This window comes from Theropithecus gelada, chromosome X (genome assembly GCF_003255815.1).
Source record: "Theropithecus gelada isolate Dixy chromosome X, Tgel_1.0, whole genome shotgun sequence".
Taxonomy (NCBI): domain Eukaryota; kingdom Metazoa; phylum Chordata; class Mammalia; order Primates; family Cercopithecidae; genus Theropithecus; species Theropithecus gelada.
In genome coordinates this window covers 67,305,426-67,328,270 of record NC_037689.1, presented here as the reverse complement: position 1 = coordinate 67,328,270, position 22,845 = coordinate 67,305,426, and the positions used below count along the sequence as shown (strand labels likewise).

At 34.7% G+C, this 22,845-nt stretch overlaps 1 protein-coding gene across 2 annotated transcripts in view; it reads left to right on the top strand.

The window, feature by feature from the left end:
- Positions 1-22,845, top strand: part of DACH2 (dachshund family transcription factor 2) — a 670,017-nt gene that overhangs the window by 557,962 nt on the left and 89,210 nt on the right. For both annotated transcript variants that reach the window (XM_025372281.1, XM_025372280.1), the window contains one exon: positions 12,983-13,118. In XM_025372281.1, coding sequence (XP_025228066.1) covers positions 12,983-13,118 — 136 coding nt within the window. The remainder of the gene's footprint in view (positions 1-12,982; positions 13,119-22,845) is intronic.

Genomic DNA, 22,845 nt, shown 5'->3' with positions numbered 1-22,845 from the left:
TTTAAATTTTATTATCCTAGCAGTTTTACATAATAAAACAAATGTTTAAAATTGTATAACTCATTACTTTACAAAATATCTTAGTTTAATTCACCAGGTCTTTTATATCATTTTTACCATGTAGGTAAACTGTCTTTCCAAATATGCATTATCAGAATATTTAACATTTAATTATTAGAAGTAAATGTCTTCACTATGAAATTTGATTTCCTTTTGACAAATCCACTATGAATTAAGAAAAGTCACAGTGGCCTTTCCCAAAACCTCTTTGCTGTGTATACTATGATTGATTTAAAACACACCTAAAGAAAAACAATACTCAAAATTTGAAAGATGTAGTATGAGACTAGGGCACATTATAAAAAGGGTCCAAAATTTGTGTTTAGTTATATAAAACTTGTGAAAATTTACAGAAAGAGCTATCAAATTATTTTGAAATGTTTACATTACTCATATTGTCATTTTTTTCTTTCAGATCAAAATGACCTTTTGATATAGTTTGGATATTTGTCCTCACCCAAATCTCATGTTGAAATGTAATCCACAATGTTGGAGCCTGGGCTTGGTGGAAGGTGTTTGGATCATGAGGGTGGATCCCCCATGAATGGCTTGGGGCATCTCTGTGGTGAAAAGTGAGCTCTCACTCTGAGTTCACACAGGATCTAGTTGTTTAAAAGGCTGTGGCACGTGCCCCATCACATTCTCTTGCTCCTGCTCTGGTCATGTGATGTGTCTGCCCCCACTTCACCATCCACCATAAGTAAAAGTTTCCTGAGGCCTCCCCAAAGCAGGTGCCAGTGATATGCTTCCTGCACAACCTGCAGAACCATGAGCCAATTAAACCTTTTTCCTTATAGGTTCCCCTTTGTCAGGTATTTGTTTATAGCAATGCAAGAAATGCCTAATACAGAAAACTGGTACTGAGGGATAAAACATTGTTGTAAAGTTACCTTGAAATGTGAAGCCAACTTTAGAACTGGGTAATGGGCAGAGGTTGGAAGAATTTGGAGGGCTCAAAATAAGACAGAAAGATGCGGAAAAGTTTGGTACTTATTAGAGACTGATTAAATGGTGGTGACCAAAATGCTGATGAGGATATGGACAGTAAAGTCTAGGCTGCTGAGGTCTCAGATAGAAATGAGGAATTTATTTGGAACTGGAGCAAATTTCACATGTGTTATACCTTAACAAAGATCCTGGTTTGCATCCTGTTCATGCCCTAGGGATCTGTGGAAGTTTGAACTTGAGAGTGGTGACCTAGGGTATCTGGCATAAGAAACTTCTAAGCATCAAAGTGTTCAAGATGTGGCCTGGCTGCTTCTAACAACATATGCTCTTATGTGGAAGCAAAGAAATAATGAAAAGTTGGAACTTATATTTAAACAGGAAACAGAGCATTAAAGTTTGGAAAATTTGCAGCCTAGCTATGTGGCAAAAAAGGGAAAAAGCTTTTTTGGGAGAGAAATAAAAGCAGGCTATGGAGCAACCATTTGCTAGACATATTTGCCTATCTAAAAGAAAACTAAGTGCTAATATCCAAGACAACGAGAAAAAGACCTCAAAGGTATTTTATAGAACTTCATGCAGCCCCTTCATCACAGGCCTAGAGGCCTAGGAGGGAAGAATTATTTCTTGGGCCAGGCCCAGGGCTCTGCTGCCCTGCACAGCCTTGGGACACAGCTCCCTGCATCTCAGCTGCTCTAGCTCCAGCCTCAGCTCAAAGGACCCCAGATAATGCTCTTGCCGCTACTCCAGAGGACACAAGCCACCATATCCCTTGGCAGCTTCTGTGTGGTGTTAATACTACAGACACACAGAATGCTTGAGTGAATGAGACTTAGCAGCCTTTGCTAGGTTTCAGAAAATGTATGAGAAGGCCTGGGTGTCCAGGCAGAAGCCTGCTGCAGGGGCAGAGCCCTCACAGAGAACCTCTACTAGGGCAGTGCAGAGGGAAAATATGGGATTGGAGCCTTGACATAGAGTCCCCACTGGGGCACTGCCTAGTGAAGCTATGAGAAAGGGGCCACTGGCTCCAAGACCCTAGAATGGTAGATCCACTGGCAGTTTACAACTTCAGTATGGAAAAGCCACAGATGCACAACAACCTATGAGAGCAGCACAGGGTCTGAACTCTGTAAAGCCACAGGGACAGAGCTGCCCAAGGACTCAGGAGCCCACCACTTGCATTAGTGTTCCCTGGAGTTAAGGGCAGTTGGGACATGGAGTCAAGGGAGATTATTTTGTGGGATGTGGGACATGAAGTCAAGGGAGATTCTTCTGGAGCTTTAAGATTTAATGACTGCCCTGCAGGGTTTTTAACTTGTGCAGGGCCTTTCTTTCAGCTGATTTCTCTCTTTTGGAACATGAATGTTTACCCAATGCCTATACCCCTGTTGTATCTTGGAAGTAAGTAATTTGAATTAATTGATTTTAAGTAAGCAATTAGTTTTATAGGCTCATAGGTGGAAAGGACGTGCTTTGCCTCACATGAGACTTTGGACTTTGGACTTTTGAGTTAATGCTGAAACAAGCCAAGACTTTTGGGGACTATTGGAAAGGCATGATTGTACTTTGCAATATGAAAAGGACAAGAGATCTAGGGGAGTCTAGGGGTGGAATGATATAGTTTGGATATTTGTTCCTGCTCAAATCTCCTATTGAAATGTAATCCCCAATGTTGGAGGTGGGACCTGATGGGAGGTGTTTGGATTATGGGGGCAAATCCCTTGTGAATGTCTCAGACCATTCCCCTGGTGATAAGTGAGCTCTCACTCTGAGTTCACATGAGATCTGGTTATTTAAAAATGTGTTGCACCTACCTCCCCACCCTTGTTCCTGCTCTAGCCATATGATATGCCTGCTCCTGCTTCAACTTCCATGAGTAAATACTTCCTGAAGTCTCTCGAGAAGCAGATACGAGTGCTGTTCTTCCTGTGCATCCTGCAGAACCATACGCCAATTACATCTCTTTTTTTATAAATTACCCAGTATCAGGTATTTCTTTGTAGGAATGCAAGAACTGCATAAGACATCCTTTTTGCCATATCATTTTTTAAAATCCCTGGGATTAAAAAAAAAGCAAGCTGTGATATTGAAACGTGTTTTCAGTGTCCTTCTAAACACATGCCACTCTTCTTTAGCTTGGTTTATGTTAAGCTGATGCCTGTGCTAATGCTTGTCACTGATGATCATAACACTTGGATCACTAATTCCACTGGAAGCTCGTCTTCTAGTATATTCTTTGAATAATAGGATTATATGATGCATAGAATATATCAAGTTAATAAATGACTGGCTATACAAATCATACTTATTTCTAACATTTAGTATGTCTAGACAAAGGTCCTAGGAACAACTTTTAAAATATTTCTGCACTTCAGTTTTCCTTTCTGCAAAATGGATCTTGCTTTCTTTATACTTTACTTCTATATTTACATATAAAGTTTATATTTAAATTATAGTTTACATCTGAAAACTGATCAGGCTAATCTGTAAGCCGTGTTAACTTTTCATTTTAATTCAAGCAAGTCAATTTGTCATTTGCTGGCAGGCTTATTTGTTAACAATTAATTGAATCAGATGAAGCCACTGGTATCTGGTTTAAAAAATTTGTTGGTTCATTCATATTTTTTGTTTTCTATTCATTGAATCACTATTGTGTATCAGGTAGTGCTCAAGGTTTATGATTTAAATGGGAGAGACAAATAATGAACAAAATAAATAGTTATATAATTCTCTATTAAGTATTTAGATAGACAAAATGAACCCGTATTTTCTCTTTTGAAAACATAGTAGAGTTTGCTTTTATGCCCTATGAGACCAGGGTTTTTGAGTTATAAAAAGAAGTGAAACTACCTATAATTATTTCTATTAATCTACCTTCACATTGTTTAAAATTTTAATACTGGGTGATTTGTTAGTGTGCTATTTTTGTCTCTTATTTTTCACATTCCTAAAAAGAAAGCTATGGGATATATGCAACTGTGATTGAGTGCATACTCACAAAATACATTTATTTTCAGAATGTTACAAGTCTAGTTTTGTTTGTTTGAACGCTCATAGGCTCAAATGAACACAGAACTTGTGTACTTATTCATGAACTTAATATTTGCTTAGTCAGGTAATGTTGAATGTTAGGATGAAAGAAAAACTTCTAATTTCTATAATGGACTTATACATTCAGTGTTTCAGATTTTATAATTTTGGGGCCAGCATCCAGTGATATGCCTAAAAACCAGCTCTCCAAAAACAAAACAAATCAAAATAAGAAGAAAACTGTTATTTATAACATTTGCCAATTTTCTTGGTGTAAATATTTCTATCATGGCAGATTTCAGGTTACCAACAGCTTAACAACTGGTTCACAAAATTAATGAATATTTAACAATTGGCTCTAGCTTGAGCAGGTCCAAGGCAGCAGCCTCCTTTAAAAATATTATACTAAATATGAAATGGGTATCACTTCAGACTCTCCATGACAACCTTTTCTTATATCTATTAAGCAAAGCAAACAACAAAAACTTTTCCAACCAGTTTACTTTTCAATACCTTCAACAAAGCATAACACATTAACTAAGTGTTTGAGAATTCTCTATAAAAGTGAATGAATAAAGTTTGTTTACCAGTTTACTTTATACCACTTTAACAGAGAATGGTATTAAATTGGAAGGGAGTTTAGCTTAATTGCATTTGAATCATTTTTTATCAGCATGTAAATATTGGTTAAAAAAAAATGTTTGGTGATTAGAAGTGTGGATGCCTACAAATATCCTCAAATAGTGAAAGCTATCAAAAGGGAAAATACACCTGGCTAAGTCTTTTTCATTTTAGGTCTCAGAAGTGATATAACTTTTAGAAGCTTATATTCCAAAGAAAATATGTATTTCTTACATAGTCTGATAGATTTCCTTGCCTCCATGGATTTAAATAATTAACAGTGCATCTTAGATGCATAGGATATATCTACTATAGCAACACTGCCCATAATGGTAGCTATTAGGCATGTGTGGGTATTTTAACTTAAATAAAAATGTAAAATTCAAACTTCAGTTACCGAATTAGTCACATTTCAAGTGCTCAATAGCCGCATGTTATTTGTGGCTATTGTATTAGAGAGCACAATTATAGAATGTTTTCATCATTGTAGAAAGTTCCATTGAACAGAACTCCATTAAATAGGGTGAATGGAAGGTCTAGAACCATCCATAATTTTGAGAACAAAAAAGGATAATAAAGATTTAAAAATCAGCAAGCGTCTAGAAATTATACTTTCAGTTACCCAGAAAGGACAGCTACTGTTGACTTTTGGCTTATTGTACTATTATCTTCATCACTTTCTGTTAGAAAACAGAATTCACTGATTTAGCAAATGTTGAATGTATGCAAAAGACTCTGTCATATTGCTTTGTCCAAAACACAGAAAAGAAACAGACATAGATAGGCTCCACCCCCAAAAGGACCACTTCTGGCTAGAGCCATCATAATTTGCTAGTTAAATAAGATGCATTCAGAAGCAGATTTCATTAGAGGTAGTATGGTATAATTGCTATCTGCCTGGATTTGAATCCTGGTTTTACCATTCCTTGTTATGTGACATTAGGCAAATTAATTAACCCACCTGTGTCTCAGATTGCCTCATGGTCCCAATGAAATGGGGATGATATTTGTACCTACTTCATAGTGTTAACAGAAGCCTAAGTGAGATAAAGCATGTTAACACATTTAGAGTAATGTTTGGCACCTACTAAGTGCACAGCATGTTTTAACCAATATTTTACATTGAAGAATCCATACAGAAATAGTAGTAAGTAGAAAACCATATTGTGGCCAAAAACTAGCATGAGATAGAAGTAGCTTTCTCTATGTAGTTTCTTCTGTATGTTCTCTCATCAGTAATGGGACAAAGGGAACCTCCACCTTTAAATTCACCTACAGTTATTGGCCTACAGCATTGATTTACCTGTGATAGTTGCCTTGATTTGATACCCCAGAATAAAGATTAGGAGCCTGATGGGGGCTGGAGAAGGGTGCCCAATTAAATATCAAATTTGATCTGGTTGGTGTTTAATTTTAAATAATATTTGAATGTTTACATGTGAATTATTTAGTATAGTTTGCACCGTGGGCACCTACAATGCATATGAAAACATACATATGCCTTCCTTTCATCTCCAGTGGGGTACATCAGGCAGTCAATAAATATTTGTTGCATGAGTGAATGAAAGCTAAAGGAGTCACTGGATATTAAACTTTGGGGAGTGTTTCCAACATAAATTATTATTACTAATACAGACTTTAAATCCAAAAGTGGAAAAGACGTTACAAGTTGCAAATAAATGTTTATTGTTGTTTTTTGTCAGTAGATAGTTTGGGAATATTGCTACACAAGGCACATGGTAAATTTTAGTTCTGGCTCAGATCCCTTTGGTGTTGGCTCAACTATTAGCATGTGTTGCTAATAAATAATATAGCTATAACATGAATTGGAATTGCATTATGATCATTAGGCTTGCAAGACTATTAATCCTTAAATTATATTATTGAATGTGGCAAAATCATGAAGACAAAAATAGGTCAAATACCTTACTGGTATGGAATTCTATTCCCTGTTTGACATTTAAGTGTCTTACAATACATTTTTCTCTATTTGTGGGAAACTGTGTAATGTCAGTGTGCCATAGCTTTTTTCTGATAACACATTTAAGAAATTTAAGTTGGAAGCTGTTATTTGGCAGTTTACCAACACCATCTGATTAGCTCTGTTTCTTGTTTGGCTGAGCAGCTGGCGATTAATGAATTGATAGGAAATGGTCACACGGCAGTGGCATTAGCATGTGAACATCTGGTATTAAAATTAGTCAACACAGAGAGGTTTTTGTGTGATAATTCAAATTCACTGACAAAAATCACTACTTGGGTCTCAGTCTAAGTGCTCTGTGGAAAGAGAAAGCTATTACTATCTCAGAGCATGAGATGAAGATGCATTGAGTGAGCATTAAGGGTTGTTTGTGTTTGTTTGTTTGTTTGGGTGGGTGGCAGAGTAACAAGCCCACAACATAACTTGGAAACCATGCATTTTTCCCACTGAACTATCCATTCTCCCACTTGAAGGTATTTTAGGCTATGGTCAGATATTATGGCTGATTCCCTTAATCTGTGAGCCTTTTCCAGGACAGGTTCATCACATTAAAGAGAGGAGAGGATTCTTTGTTCAAACACCACATCGGTCACACATAGGTTGTGTGTATTATTTTCCACTCTCATGCTTATGTATTCCAGCTGCACCCCCAATCTGGCATTATTTTTTATGCATACTATTATATTGCCTCTTCTAATTCAGGATTGCAATTATGCCTTCAAAACCACTGAAGAGTGAAAGCTCCCAATATCTAGAATATTTTTTCTGAGTGGTGAGTTTCTTAAACACTCCTTGAGAAACAAGGTAAGAGTATTGTGGACTCACTGTTTCATAGACTAGTGAAATATGTATGTTGTGATAGCTTCTACCCTGGAATAGGGAGTTTAACAATTACTAAATTGCATAATTTTTCCTTTTTAACCTCAAGAGCCCTTTTTCCATTTTTTAAGTTTATGAAAACTTCGCTATATTCATCATTGTTAATTTAAATTCAATGGTAAATTGCTGATTGTAGAACACAGACCAATTCTTGAATTGTTTCATAAACATCCATAAAGTATCATGCTTCCAAAGGTTTTTAGATAAACCAACTTTGGGCATCAAATTACTCCCCCTATTTAGTGGTAAGCCAAGTTGGTAATAACAAAGAGCAAATTTTTATTTTACCATCTCTGGTTTTATTATTAAAGTCTTTCAAGTTACAATCTGTTCTGTTTCTGCAGAACTCTGGTGACAACACAGAAGCAGCATATCAATTAAATGTGAAATATCAAGACGAATACATGAATAAAATATTCAGCATTCAAATAAACTTCCAAAAGCCACTCTTCAGCAGCAAAATGCCATTAAATCCTTGAGGAACTCATTAATAGATGAACATTTGGAAGAGTAATTACAATGAGAGTTGAAGTCAAACTAAATAAAAATAAGACATATATTACATAATTCTACTGAATTCTTGAAAGAAATCAATATAATAAAATATCAGAGGCAATTCAACGTTGACACAGTTGTTTTTAAAAGGCAATGGAACATGTGCACATACATATTACCACATGGTAGAGATACTTAACACAAATGTGTTAATACTTCGTAAATTCTGTGTATACTTCCATATTTCCAAGAATGCAAAACAATATATTGAAATGAAATAAATGACCTCTATGAACATGGTCAGAGTTGATACTTTAGTGCCAATAAACTGAATCCTAAGCCAAATTGACTGTGATAAAAAAAACTCAGTTTTCTAAACATTGTCCCATCCTTTATGAAGGTTCAAATGTACTTTCAAATACTTTGATATAATGGGCATCATTTTTAACCATTTGTGATATACTTCTAAAGAAAAGGAACTGGTATAGTAGAAGAAGGGATTATATGTACTAATTAATAACATTTTCTATAACAACTTATTCTTTTTAAGCAAAGTCCTTGAACTATGTAAGTACACATCAGAATCTGAGTTATTATTGAAGATAGTATTACTAATTACCGGGAAAAATAAGAATTGTGAGAATATATACATTTTGGAAATCTCTGTCGTTTGCTACTTTGGATTTGGAGAAGACTTCTGTGGTTCATAGGAGCCACAGTTGTTTTCGATGGAGCATAAATTAAATATGCGAAAAGTAACAGGGTTGTAAAAGTCATAAATGCCATGTAAATGAACTTATCAATGAGTAAAAATGATTGGGGTTTTAGATTTGCAAGTTTCTTTTTTAAATGTACTTATTGATTTGTTGCAAATACTGTTAACCCCGTATTTGGCAAATGGTGAAAACATTATCGCTTGTGTTCTCATTTGTAATAAAACAGATTAACTTGCTGTGAAATTTTAACTAGGCTGAGACACAACAGTAGCCACCTAATGAACCAAAGCATATTGCAGTTAAGTAGCTAAATAGATGCATACTTATTATAGGGCTAAGAAGTGGATCTGTTTACTTGCAAAGAAGAAATTGTTCATATAATTATTCATTATTTTAGGAGAACTTAAACATTCCACTTCCACAGAGATTAAAAAAAAACACAACACCTAATTCTTAATCAATATAAAACACTGTATTCACATAACAAGGTTTGCGTGGTGTAAAAAGTCTGACTTCTGTGCTGCCTTAGAAAAATAACAATGGACTGAACCTTGATCGAATTTGGTAAGTACAGGCTACAAAATCTTAAAGGAGAAAATTTGCTTCATGCAAAATATTACTGTCACTCTTAATAGTCACCTTCTAAATTATGTTCTCAAAGTTAGTTCATTGTTTCACATAAGATGCTGCTGAAAATGCAAAGAAGGAGTTTCAGTGTAAATTATTGGAGTTTATATTGTTTGATCCTATGCTAATTTTAAATATGTTAGAGGAATCCACTATTTTTTCTTAATATGAGTTAATATCAATTTCATTTTTGTTAACATTCATGATATTTTCTATTCATATAGGTGCGCTTATGATTTTTATGTATTCATAATGAGCATTCAGCTTTTATTAGGGAGAGTGAGCAAGGCCAAGTATCACTGTCAGTTGGATTCTCTTGTTTATTAAACCATGAAACTGCATGGATCACTCAAAAATTGTTTATTTTTATTACAGCAGCATACATTGCTGTATATGTGATGCCAGTTTGCTATTACACAGTGATTTTCCTTTTGTCAGTTTTATTTTTTCACAATAACTGCTGCACTTTGTCCCTCTCCATTCATTCAGCGGTCCATTAGAGATAAATATAGTTCATTGAATTACACATATTTAAAGGACATTTTCAGTGTTGGAATTCAAACACAAATAGCAAATGTTCTGCAGTTTTTGCACATATTTTGGTGTGGAATCAGTGAGACACAATGATGAAAGACAAAAAAAAAAAAGGCCACATATATTAAATTCCTTTCACTGGTGTGTGTGTGCGCGTGTACACACACGCACACACACACGCACACACGTACTATTTAAATAATATATTTTAAAGCATTATAGTTTAAGTTGAATTTCACAACTGATAAACTACAAGTTTATTTTTCAAAATTGAAAGCGTATGATAGAAGGGCTGTATGGATATTGCTTTCAGTACCCGTACCATCCCTCCAAAATGTGAATAGAATTATTAGGGGAAAAAACTTGATTCTTTTCTTCTGCTTTGCTTCTATATTTCTTTTTATTTTTCCTGGCGGACATTATGTGACAAGCAGATATTTTCCTGCATACTAAATATAAGAGAAATGTATCAGTATTCTACTCTGTTTGGAATACTGTTTTGGAGGCATGACAACAGCTATAAAGTCCTTAACATGTAATATACATTTAAAATTGTTGGTATTTAATTAGCATAAACTACAGGTAATATACTCAAAGTCTATTCATTTCACTAAAGTTATTGGATGTTAATGAAATGATAAGCAATAATGTAAAGCAAAATTTAAAAATATGCATACTACATTGATGACCGTATTAGTGTTCTATTGTTGCTATAACAAATTGCCACAAATTTAGTGGTTTAGCACAGTGCAAATTTATTATTTTGGGGTTCTGTAGGTCAGAAGTTGGACATGAATTTCACTAGGCTAAAAGCAAGGTGTGGTCAAGGTGTGCTGCATTTCTTTCTATAGGCTCCAGAGAAGAATCTGTTATCTATTTTCTTTTCTTCTTTTAAAATAATTTCAACTTTTCTTTTAGATATACGGGATACCTGTGCAGGTTTTTTACATGGATATATTATGTGATGGTGAGGTTTAGGGTACTAATGGTCCCGTCACCTAGGTAGTGTCTATAGTGTCTAATAGGTAGTTTTTCAGCCCTTCCCCTTTCCCTCTCTCCCCCTCTAGAAATGCCCAGTGTTTATTGTTAAAGGCCACTCACATTTCTTTGCTCATGGCTCCCTTCTTCCATCTTCAAAGCCAGCCATGTTGCATCTCTGTGACAATTCCTCTGCAATCATTTCTCCTTCTGACCCTTCTTTTCTGCCTGTGTCTTCCACAGTTTAGAATCCTGGTGATTAGATTGGGTCCACTAAGATAATCCAGTATAATCTCCCTATTCCACAATTCTCAATTGCTTCTGCAAAGTCCCTTTGGCCATGTGAAGTAACAAATTCACAGGTTCTTAGGATTAAGATGTGGATTGGAGATTTTAAGTTGGGGAGGTGGCATCATTGTGCCTACTGCAATGCCAGACATTGGATAATGTTAACTACTACTAATGAAATAATAAATTTTAACTCTCATGCTATTACTTTTGCATTAAACAAACAGTTTTTAGGGGGGTTATTTGGGCTTCTCATGCAAAATCAGTGTGGAAATGTACAAGCACATATTTGACAAATTATTTCTTAATGTTATGGTGATTAGAATAATGATGTGATTACAGATAATTAGCCACAACATTTAATTGAAGAAATTTATTATGGATGAATTAAATATTTTATAGAACATTCTCTGTCCCAGCATGTCTATCACCCAGTCACATTTATTGAATATGTGCATAAGCACTGCAATTTGGTTCTTTTATTGATCAAATTAACTTAATGATTTCGATTTATTCATCAATTTGTGATGCATAAACACAGTGAATAGCTTCAGTGTTTTATAGCAATTTTAATAATCAGAAGTCTTGAGAGCCATAATAATTACTGAAGAAGTATGCAAAAATATTTTATTAAAATTCATTACTGAAAACTACAAAAAATCTATGGAATACTAGAAGAAGTGACCTTGATAGATAGTAGCGTTAAGTTTGAAAAAAATAATCATGTACTGTGACTATTAAAATATATATACTTTTTTGAGATGGAGTTTTGCTCTTTTTGCCCAGACTGGAGTGCAGTGGTACGACTTCGGCTCACTGCAATGTCCGCCTCCTGGGTTCAAGGGATTCTTCTGCTTCAGCCTCTCGAATATCTGGGATGACAGGTGCCTGCCACCATGCCTGGCTGATTTTTGTATTTTCAGTAGAGATGGGGTTTCACCATTTTGCTCAGACTGGTCTTGAACTCCTGACCTCAGGTGATCCACCCTCCTCGGCTTCCCAAAGTGCTGAGATTACATGCATGAGCCACCATGCCCAGGCTATTAAAATATTTTGTTGGCAGAATTCAACATAAGTTATTAAGGTCTGAGAGGTTACAAGTGTCTAATATACAAGTAGATTATTTGCATAAATTTTGTCCACACAGAAAAGCTCAACTTGTACCAGGGGCCACGATTTGTGAGTTTTATTCCAGGGCTCTCAAGTCTTTACATTTGGGAGTTCTCCTTCTTAATGAGATAGGAGTATCACCCTTCAGGCCTTGCTATGAACTTTACATCAACCTAGAAGTTACAATAACAATAACCTTCAAAACACACCTACACTATTAATCATTTATGAAGTTTTTAGGAGAGCACATGGAAATTAACTTTTCTTGACCCTTTACCATATGCTTTTTTGTCTTTTTCCATAATTTAGCCCTCATGATATTTTATTAATTTCACAAGAATCAAAAATATATTTTTGTTTAAAGATATATTTTTTGAAACGTGAAGGGGAACATCACACACCGGGTCCTATTGTGGGGAGGGGGGAGGGGGGAGGGATAGCATTAGGAGATATACCTAATGTAAATGACGAGTTGATGGGTGCAGCACAGCAACATGGCTCATGTATACATATGTAACAAACCTGCACGTTGTGCACATGTACCCTAGAACTTAAAGTATAATAATAAAAAAAAAGAGATATGTTTGTAAGACGAATTATAGTAGATGAGTACACTTTCACAATAAGTGAGAGGTCAGCATTTCAAATGTATGGACTCAACCAACATAAAAACTTGGCGCATAGATGACATTTCCTTTTGTGTTTCCTTTTGTGTCAGGAGCGGATCCCAGAGAGTCCTTCTCCTGCTCCTTCTCTGGAAGAGAATCATCGTCCTGGGAGCCAGACCTCTTCCCACTCCAGCAGCAGTGTGTCCAGTTCTCCCTCTCAGATGGATCATCACTTGGAAAGAATGGGTGAGTAACTTTTCGGAAACAGGTAATTGAAAAATATTGTTTCAGGAAATTAGTTGTTAGGAAAAATAGAGGAGAGGGAAAAGCTGGGGAAGCTGACACCTCTTTAATATAAATAGCTTTTTGAAAGTTGGTCATTTGTAATTGCTGAAACAATATGACCAACAAAATGAAACTTACATTATTAGAAATTTGTTCTCTGCACAGATCTTCCTTTACTGTATCATTCAATCTCATGGAATTAATATGATGAACTGTTTGTAGAGTATATGTGAGTTCTATATGTGATACAATACACCTGACACAGTCACAACATCTTTTTGAATAAGGGAAGTTGAAATATCCTTTAGGCAGTTCCCCTTTTAAGAGTGAAAAAAAGTGAATCAATATAAGATTTGCCACAATCTCAACAACTTAGATCACAAATATTTAACATGATTTCCCCCATGGTTATATATATTTTGTTGTCTCAGAAGCCTTACACCATAGACACTATTCCAGAAATTGGTTGTGATGTGGCATATTGGGAACTTTAGTCTAGCTATAGGTCTGGCACTAACCAGCTATAACATCTTGTGTATGCCACTTAACCACGATGAGTTTCTTTACTTATTATATGGGAAAAAACCTTATCACCCTGTCTAATGCGCTGGATTATTGAGAGGTGAAATGAAACATTATGTGAAAAAGTGCCAAGGAAGTGTGGGTGATAAAAATTACTCTTCTCTGTGTGACTTGACTTTGATTACTTATCATTTCCTGCTATCTAATTCTACTCAGGTATATAGAAGTCGACAGGTACATTCAGCTGTAACAAATTCTCATTTAGTGTATAGTAATTACCGATCAATTGAGTTAGGTAAAATCTTCATTAATCTTCTGTACCTACACAGTCCAATCTCCTATGTACCCATTTCCTTTTGGCAAAATGATTTTTGCTATCCCTTTAGTCTTAAAGGGGGGAAGTTCTTTAAGTGAACTGTGAATGTTTACAGCTCATAATAGCTATTGCTTTCAGCCTTTCCAAAATAATGTATTTTCTTGGGGGAAGAGAAATTTGGGAGATTAAGGAAGGTTTTAGATTTCAGAAGGATGAAGACTATCCCTTGGGGAAATTAATCCAAAACTCACTTAGCTTGTCAGTATTATATGTTTTTTGGAGCTCTTTAGCTTCATGGTGAGCATAGTGTTTCTCACATCTGGCTCCCAAATATAATCACCTATGGAGTTTTTATTAATATGGATGCTGAGGCCACATGCTCAGAGTTTGATTCACTTGGTCTGGAATAGAGCCTGGGCAGCAGTATTTCATTTTGCTTTTCAGCATTTCTTCTGTAGATTCTTATGTTCAGCCAGGGTTAAGAACCAGTAGATCAGAGCTTGAGGCTAATGTCTCTCAGAGAGTAAGTTTAATTCCTGGAAGACCTGATAGACATCTTCTAGCTTTACTCTTTTCTCTGACATAGACTACCTGGTTGTTACAACATTGTGTACAACTGATTCAAGAAAGTCTTAGAAAGAACGAGAGTCTACAAATGAGTGACCACTAATGAATCAAGAAGCAAAAGGACACATTCTTCTGTTGGGATACCATTCATATTGATGAGAGTGGGAAGAAGGAGACAAAAAGGGGAAAGGGATATAGAGAGATAATTATTTACTGAGTGCTGACTAAAAAGCAGAGCACATAGGGAAATATACTTGGTAATAGATATATCATAAAAGAATGGGCAACTTATACTTAGAAGTAAAATCAAACATATCCAAAGCAATGTAATATCCTAGAAAAAAAATGTTGACAGTATAGTTTACTTCTAATTACACTGGCAGTAATTAGGCTCTATATGCACATTCCACAGTTGTCTAACAATGATACCAAGATTGTCTATAAATAAATAAAAAGGCTTGAGAATTTTTACATATTACATTTACAGTTACCATATTTTATTAATAGGGCTGTATAATGTTTGAAAAAAATATGACTAAAGAGAATTAAATTATAAACTCTGAAAATTAACATTTTTTCTCTTTCAATATGTTTTATAAAGAATCATAATAATTTCCAGAAAGTTATATTATCTATCAATCTTGCTCTGTTTAACAAGTTCATATGTATATATGTTTATATATTAATTATACTTTAGAACTCACACGATCAAGCAGCTTACTGATTTTTTCATTATATGATCTTCAGACCAACAAAAAAATCTTTCTACTGTTTTAGAAATAGAAGTACATAAAACTTATGTTAGTTGTTATTAGATTATATTAGCCATTTGTGTGATGTTTTCTGCCTTTTTTTCTGGGTATTTACATAGAAAACTATTCAGTTACATCTCTTATTTATAGTTATGATGCCCAGCAATAGAGAGGGACTTACTGTTGTTCAGGATAATGGACTAACCATCAAAAAATTCCAAAAACATAATAAAGGTAAAATGATTTTTGCTTATTTGATACACATATAATAATCAGATACTAACTCAGTTAACACCCGTGTGCTGTATACTGCATCCACATTTCCCTTAGTAAGAATAGATTCATACTAACTTTGGATAAGTTATTTTAATAGTAGAAAACATGATGTTTATCTGAAGCTTGTTTATTTGGAAGATTATAAATTACATATCCACCTGAAATTTATCTGTGCATGTGGTTGGAAACTTTATCTTAAGCCTTCTTACTATGCCAGTTCAGAGACACCTGACGTCCTTTGTATTATATGTTTACTTTTTTAACTATGTTTAAATGATTCGCCATTTGCTGGTTGTAGTTGACGGTTATATTTGACAAAACTGAGTTGCTGTCACACAGGGGAGCTGCTTCTGTCAATCCTTGAAAGTGATTTTTAAAATATAGACTAATTTGGACATTTCAGATGAAAGCTTAGCAAGTTAGCCCATCAGGTATTTACCTGGAATACTGATACATATTATCGCAACCTGCCTTTTGATCAGCTGAGGTACATGTATCACCTCGGCATAGTATCCCGTTTTGTCTTAGGAGAGCTGTTCAAGGAAGATAAAGAATTTTAAAGTGATGCTCTCCTAATATGAAAACTGAGTACAACTTTGTTTATAAGGCTGAAAGGGTAAGAGAAAAGGAAAATACATAATCATATGGCATAGATGATACATTGTTGCTGTCACCATGAGTTATACAGTAGCTAACATATAATTTCTCAGGTCATCCGATAGTTTATTTGTACTTCACCACAGGGTAAATTTTTCTATCTACTAAAGGTGCCCATAATATATAGAAAAAAAATACTTCATGAACTGGAGAGTTAATGAAGAATATTTTCTCTTTTCTGTAAACTGAATGTGCTTCATAATTACTAGATGAGCATTTTAGTTGGAATTTGAAATAATGTATGATTTTAATTTCATTGATCTATGGTTGATTTCCTAGCCACATGTTTTGTCTTTTCTTAGCCTGACAGTGAAAGGCTATACCCTCTGGGGCTCCAAAATGCAAATGACTGATTTTGGATTAGTTGTCAGAATGAAAGTCAGGTTCATGATATTAAACTACCCAAACTCTTGCACAGGTAATGAAAGTCTAGTTATAGATGAAACTTCGTTTATAACCCAGCAACAATTTGTTCCCGAAACTTTTTTTCCCACCATCTCATGACTATTTAAAGGACATCTTGGTAGTAAAGCAGCTTTGCTAGGAAAGTCCCAAGCTGTACATGATGCGTATAATACAATCAGAGTTGCAAACCCCATCAGTCAATATGGCATTTGGGACTGTCCTGTGTACTGCAGCATGCAAGTGTACACTATTGTGGCCTATGAAAAATCAGCTGGAGCGTTATTACAGGTGCACAGTAACTGATTTTCATAAAATATATAGTAGCATGCACTGGTATTTCTGAAGTTCTTGCTGTGGAATGGTAGAATTTTACTTGTTTAAATCAAATGAGTTGGTCACATATCCTGATGAGGACGTTAATAAGCAAGAGTGGCATATGAAACTGCACCCCAGTTATAGTGGAAAGGTTTTTTTTAAAAATGGGATTCTCTATGTCAAGTCCTTCCAGTTATATTTGTGATGGTAAGAAAAAACATATTTTCCTGAAATAGAGTTTAGTTATTAAAAGGGAATGAGTTAAAGTAGAAGTGTCAACATTTATTAACTGTGACAAATAAGCAGTTTATACAACTGTGGCAAACATATGTTTTCACATCTGCTTTGAGTATCATCATGATTTTAAAAATGATTTATAGCTCTGAAAATTATAAAATGCCAGCTTTGCTATTATGAAGGAATTTTCAGAACATAAAGACATACCTTTAGACTATTCATGTAGCCCACCCTTACTGTATCTGGTAAACCTGGATGACATTATAATACATGTCTCAAAGTCTGTATGACCTGAGCTTTCACGGCATTGATATCCATTTTGACTGTGCCCAATATTGTGATTTTAGTTTTGAATCAAGTATTTTGAATAAACTGACTGATCAGTCAAGTAAGGCTTTTGATTTTATTTTTTCACAGACTTTGTCAAATAAATTGACCAAATTAATCACGTTATAACATTGTGTTATGTGGTCTTTAACAGTCAGTTCTGGGATTCTTTAGAGTACAGCAATTATGACTATTCACTCTAGTTTACCTGTATGGAAGCAAAGGCACAGAGTAAAATCCCCTTCCTCTGGCAGCCACTTATCTCTCAAACTGCTATTGGGAATAAGGTTTTTGTGATATTTTGCACTGGGAAGTAAATGTTTTCAATAGAAAACTCTCTATGTGTAAAATGCCCCAAGCACTCTGATTAATCAAGTCTGATATGCTACAGAAATAGTTGAACAATAAATTCACCACCCAGCCCAAGAATTTAGCCCATTGAAATGTTACATGTTAACTCAGAGCCTACAGATGAACAGCTAACAGTTTTAACGTCCTTTTATCACAATAATATATATATTATGTTTCACCTTGAATAAAAGCATTGTCATATTTCTTTTTTAACTTTTAAGTTCAGAGGTACATGTGCAGGTTTGTTGTATACATAAATTCTGTGTCACTTGGGTTTGGTGTACAGATTATTTTGTCACCCAGGTAATAAGCATCGTATCTGACATGTAGTTTTTCAATCCTCTCCCTCTTCCCAACCTCCACCCTCAAGTAGGCCCCATTGTCTTTGGTTCTCTTCTTTGTTTCTATGTATTCTCAATATTTATCTTCCACTTATAAGTGAAAACATGCAGTATTTTGTTTTCTGTTCCTACATTAGTTCTCTCTCTTAGCCTCCAGCCCCATCCATGTTGCTGCAAAGGACATCATCCTGTCCTTTTTTATGACTGCATAATATTCCATGGTGTATATGTACCATGTTTTTAATGGGCATTTAGGTTTACTTAACGTCTTTGGTCTTGTGAACAGTGCCACAATGAACATATGCATGCATTATTTAGAATGATTTCTATTCCTTTGGGTATATATCCAATAATGGAATTGCTGGCTCAAATGGTGGTTCTATTTTAAGTTCTTTGAGAAATCGCCAAACTCCTTCCCCCAGTGGCTGAACTAGTTTACACCACCAGTGTATAAGCATTCCTTTTTCTCCACAACCTTGCCACCATCTGTTGTTTATTGACTTTTTAATGATACCCATTCTGATTGGTGTGAGATGGTATCTCATAGTGGTTTTGGTTTGCATTTCTCTAATGATCAATTATATTGAATATTTTTTATATGTTGCTGGCTGTATGTATGCCTTCTTTTGAAAAGTCTGTTCATGTCCTCCGTCCACTTTTTAATGAAGTGGATGCAGCCGTTTACATTTCCTACCAGCAATATATGAAGGTTTTAATTTCTCCCCACTCTCTCCAACACTTACTATTTTCTGTGATTTTGATTATAGCTGGACTAATGTTTGCGATGTATTATCTCCTTTTGGCTTTGATTTGTATTCGCTGATGAATAATCATTTTGAGCATCTATTCCTGTGTTTATTGGCTATTTATATATCTTCTTTGGACAAATATCTATTTAAGTTCTTTGTCCATTTTTTAATTGGGCATTTTCATTCCTTAATTTAATTTCTCATTTTTTTTAAGTTGTAGGAGTTCATTTTATATTATGGATACAATCTCTTTATCAGACATATGACTTATAAATATTTTATCCCATTTTTTGGGTTATCTTTTTACTGTTTTCATAGTATCCTTTGACAGACAGGTTATTACTTTTCATAAAGATCAATTTATCTATTTTTTTTTGACACATGTGCTTTTGGTGTTGTATCTAAGAACGCTTTGCTCTTACACTTAGATCTGGACTCCCCTTTGAGTTAATTTTTGTTGTGTTAAATAAGGGACCAACTTCACTATCTTGCATTTGAATATTCGATTATCCTAGCACTGTTTGTTTTAAACATTTCCGCATTGAATTAAGTAGGCACCCACATCAAAAATCACTTCTCTGTAAAACTAAGCATTGATTTCTAGACTCTCAATTCTGTTCAATTATCTACATGTCTATTCTTTTGCTAGTATCATACTATCTTGATTACTATAGATTTGTAATAAGTTTTAAAATAAAGACGTATGAGTCTTTTTATTATTTTATTCAGAATTGCTTTGGGTCTTCTTGATCTTTTGTGTTTCTATGAGAATTTTTAGATCAGTTTCTGATAAAATATCAACTGGAATTACTGCAAGGATTATATTGAAACTGTAGATACATTTGGCTAGTGTTGCCATATAAGCAGTATTAATTATTTTGATCTGTGAAAACAAGATATTTTTCTATTATTTAGGTTCTCTTTAATTTCTTCCAGCAATATTTCGTCGTTTTCAAACTATACATTTTGCACTTCTTTAAAGTTTACTCCTCAGCACAGTCATACCCCAGAGATATCATGTGTTTGGTTCCTGACCACCACAATAAATCCTATATTGCAATAAAGCAAGTCACACAAATTGTTTGATTTCTCAGTGCATGTAAAAGTTACATTTACACAATACTGTAGTCTGTTAACTGTGTGATGCCATTAACTCTAAAAAATAGTATACATACCTTACTTTGAAAATACTTCATTGCTAAAATAATGGTAATGATCATCCAAGCCTTCACCAGGTCATAATCTTTTTACTGGTGGAGGGCCTTCCCTTGATGTTGATGGCTGCTGACAGATCAGGGTGGTGGTCACTGAAGGTTGGGGTGGCTGTGGCAATCCCTTAATGTAAGACAACAATGAAGTTTGCCACATCAACTGACTTTTCCTTTCATGAAAGATTTCTCTGTAGCATGCGATGCTGTTTGAAGGCATCTTACCTACAGTAATTTTTTTTCAAAACTTGAGACAACTCTCTTAAACTCTACCACTTCTTTACCAACTAAGTTTATGTAATATTCTAAATACTTTGTTGTCATTTCAACAGTGTTCACAACATTTTTATCAGGAGTATATTCCATCTCAATAAACCATGTTCTTTGTTCATCCATAAAAAAACAAAAAACTCTTCATCCATTCAGGTATTAGATTGCAGCAATTCAGTCATATATTCAGATTTTACTTCTAATTCTAGTGCTTTTGCTATTTTCACATGTGCAGTGATTTCCTCTACTGAAGTCTTGAGTCCCTCAAAGTCATCCACGAGGGTTGAAATAAACTTCTTCCAAACTCTTGTTAATGTTGGCTTTTGACCTCCTTCCATGAATCAAATGTTTGTAATAACATTTAGTACGATGGATCCTTTTCAGAAAGTTTTCAATTTATGTTGCTTAGATCCATTAGAGTAATCTTTATTTATGGAAGCTTTAGCTTTGTCAAATGCCTTTCTTAAATAATGAAACCCAAAAGTCAAACAATGACTCCACGTTACATAGTCTGCAGAATGTATGTTGTGTTAGCAGGCATGAAAACTGAATTTCTTTTTACAGAGCTCTCGGGTAACTAGATTCGTTTGCAGTGAGCAGTAATATTTTGCAAGGAATCTTTTCTTTTTGAGCCATAGGTCTCAATAGTGGGCTTAAAATGTTCAGCAAAGCGTGCTGTAAATAGACGTGCCATTATCCAGGCTTCATGGTTCCATCTATAAAGCAGAGACAGAGTAGAATTTGGCATAACTCTTAAAAACTACAGTTTTTTTTTATTTTTTTATTTTTTTGTAATGGAAAATGTGCATTGGCTTGAACTTATAGTCACCAACTGCATTATCCCCTAACAGGAGAGTTAGCCTGTCCTTTGAAGCTTTGAAGCCAGGTATGACTTCTCTTCTCTAGCTATGATAGTCCTAGATGGCATCTTCTTCTAATATAAGGCTGTTTTGTCTACATTGAAAATCTATTATTTAGTGTAGCCACCTTTGTCAATGATCTTAGTTAGATTTTCTGGGTAACTTGCTGCAGCTTCTACATCCACACTTGCTGCTTCACCTTGCACTTTTATGTTAAGGAGATTGTTCTTTTACTTAAACCTCATAAACCCGCATTTGTCAGATTCTAACTTTTCTTCTGCAGCTTCTTCACCTTTCTCAGTCTACAAGGAATTAAAGAGAGGTAGGACTTTGCTCTGGATTAGGATTTGGATTAAAGAAATGTTGTGACTTGTTTGATCTTCCATCCAGATAATTACAACTTTCTCCATATCAAGAATAAGGCTAGCTCACTTTCTTGTCATTTGTGTTTTCACTGGAGTAGCACTCTTAATGTATTTCAAGAAATTTTCCTTTGCATTCACAACTTGGCTACCTGTTTGGTGCAAGAGGCCTAGCTTTCAGCCTATCTTGGCTTTTGACATACCTTCCTTACCAAGGTTAATCATTTCTAAATTTGATTTAAAGTGAGATACATGTGACTATTCCTCTTACTTGAACACTTAGAGGCCATTGGAGGATTTGTAGTTGACATAATTTCAATATTGTTGTATCTCAAGGAATAGAAGACCTGAGCAGAGGAAGAGAAATGGGGGGACAACAGGTCAGTGAAGCAGTCAGAACATACAAAGCATTTATCAGTTGCATTTGCCATTGTATATAGGAACAGTGCATGGAGTCCCAAAACAATTATAATAGTAACATCAAACATCACTGATAATAGACCACCATAACAGTTATAATAATAATTAAAAGTTTGAAATTTCATGGGAATTGCCAATACGTGACACAGAGACAAAAAGTGAACAAGTGCTATTGGAAAAATAACACCAATAGACTTGTTCAATATGAGGTTGCCACAAACTTTTAGTTGGTAAAAAATATAGTATTTGTAAAGTGCAAAGAACAGGGTATGCCTATATTTTGTTTTTAAATGTTTTCAAATTTATTTATAAGTGAAATTGTTTTGTTAATTTTAATTTCAGATTGTTCACTGCTGTGTATAGAAATATAATTATTTTTCCTATATTCTTATATTCTTCAAATGTATTAATTTTTTAGCTTTAATGGTTTTTATATAGATTGTTTACAATTTTTTTCTGTAGTTTCTTTAAGAATTTTCTCTATATAAGATCATACCATCTACAAATTGAGATAGTTTTATCTGTCTTTTCCAATCTATATGCCTTTTATTTCCATTTATTGCCTAATTATGTGGCTAGAGACTGTGATAACAATGTTGAGTAGACATGGTGAGAGTGAATATCCTTGTCTTATTTCCGATATTAAGAGGAAAGCTTTCAGTTTTTACCATTAAATATGATGTGATTAGTGAGCTTTTTATAGATGTCTCCTATCAGATTGAGGAAGTTTTCATCTATGCTTAGTTTGTTTTG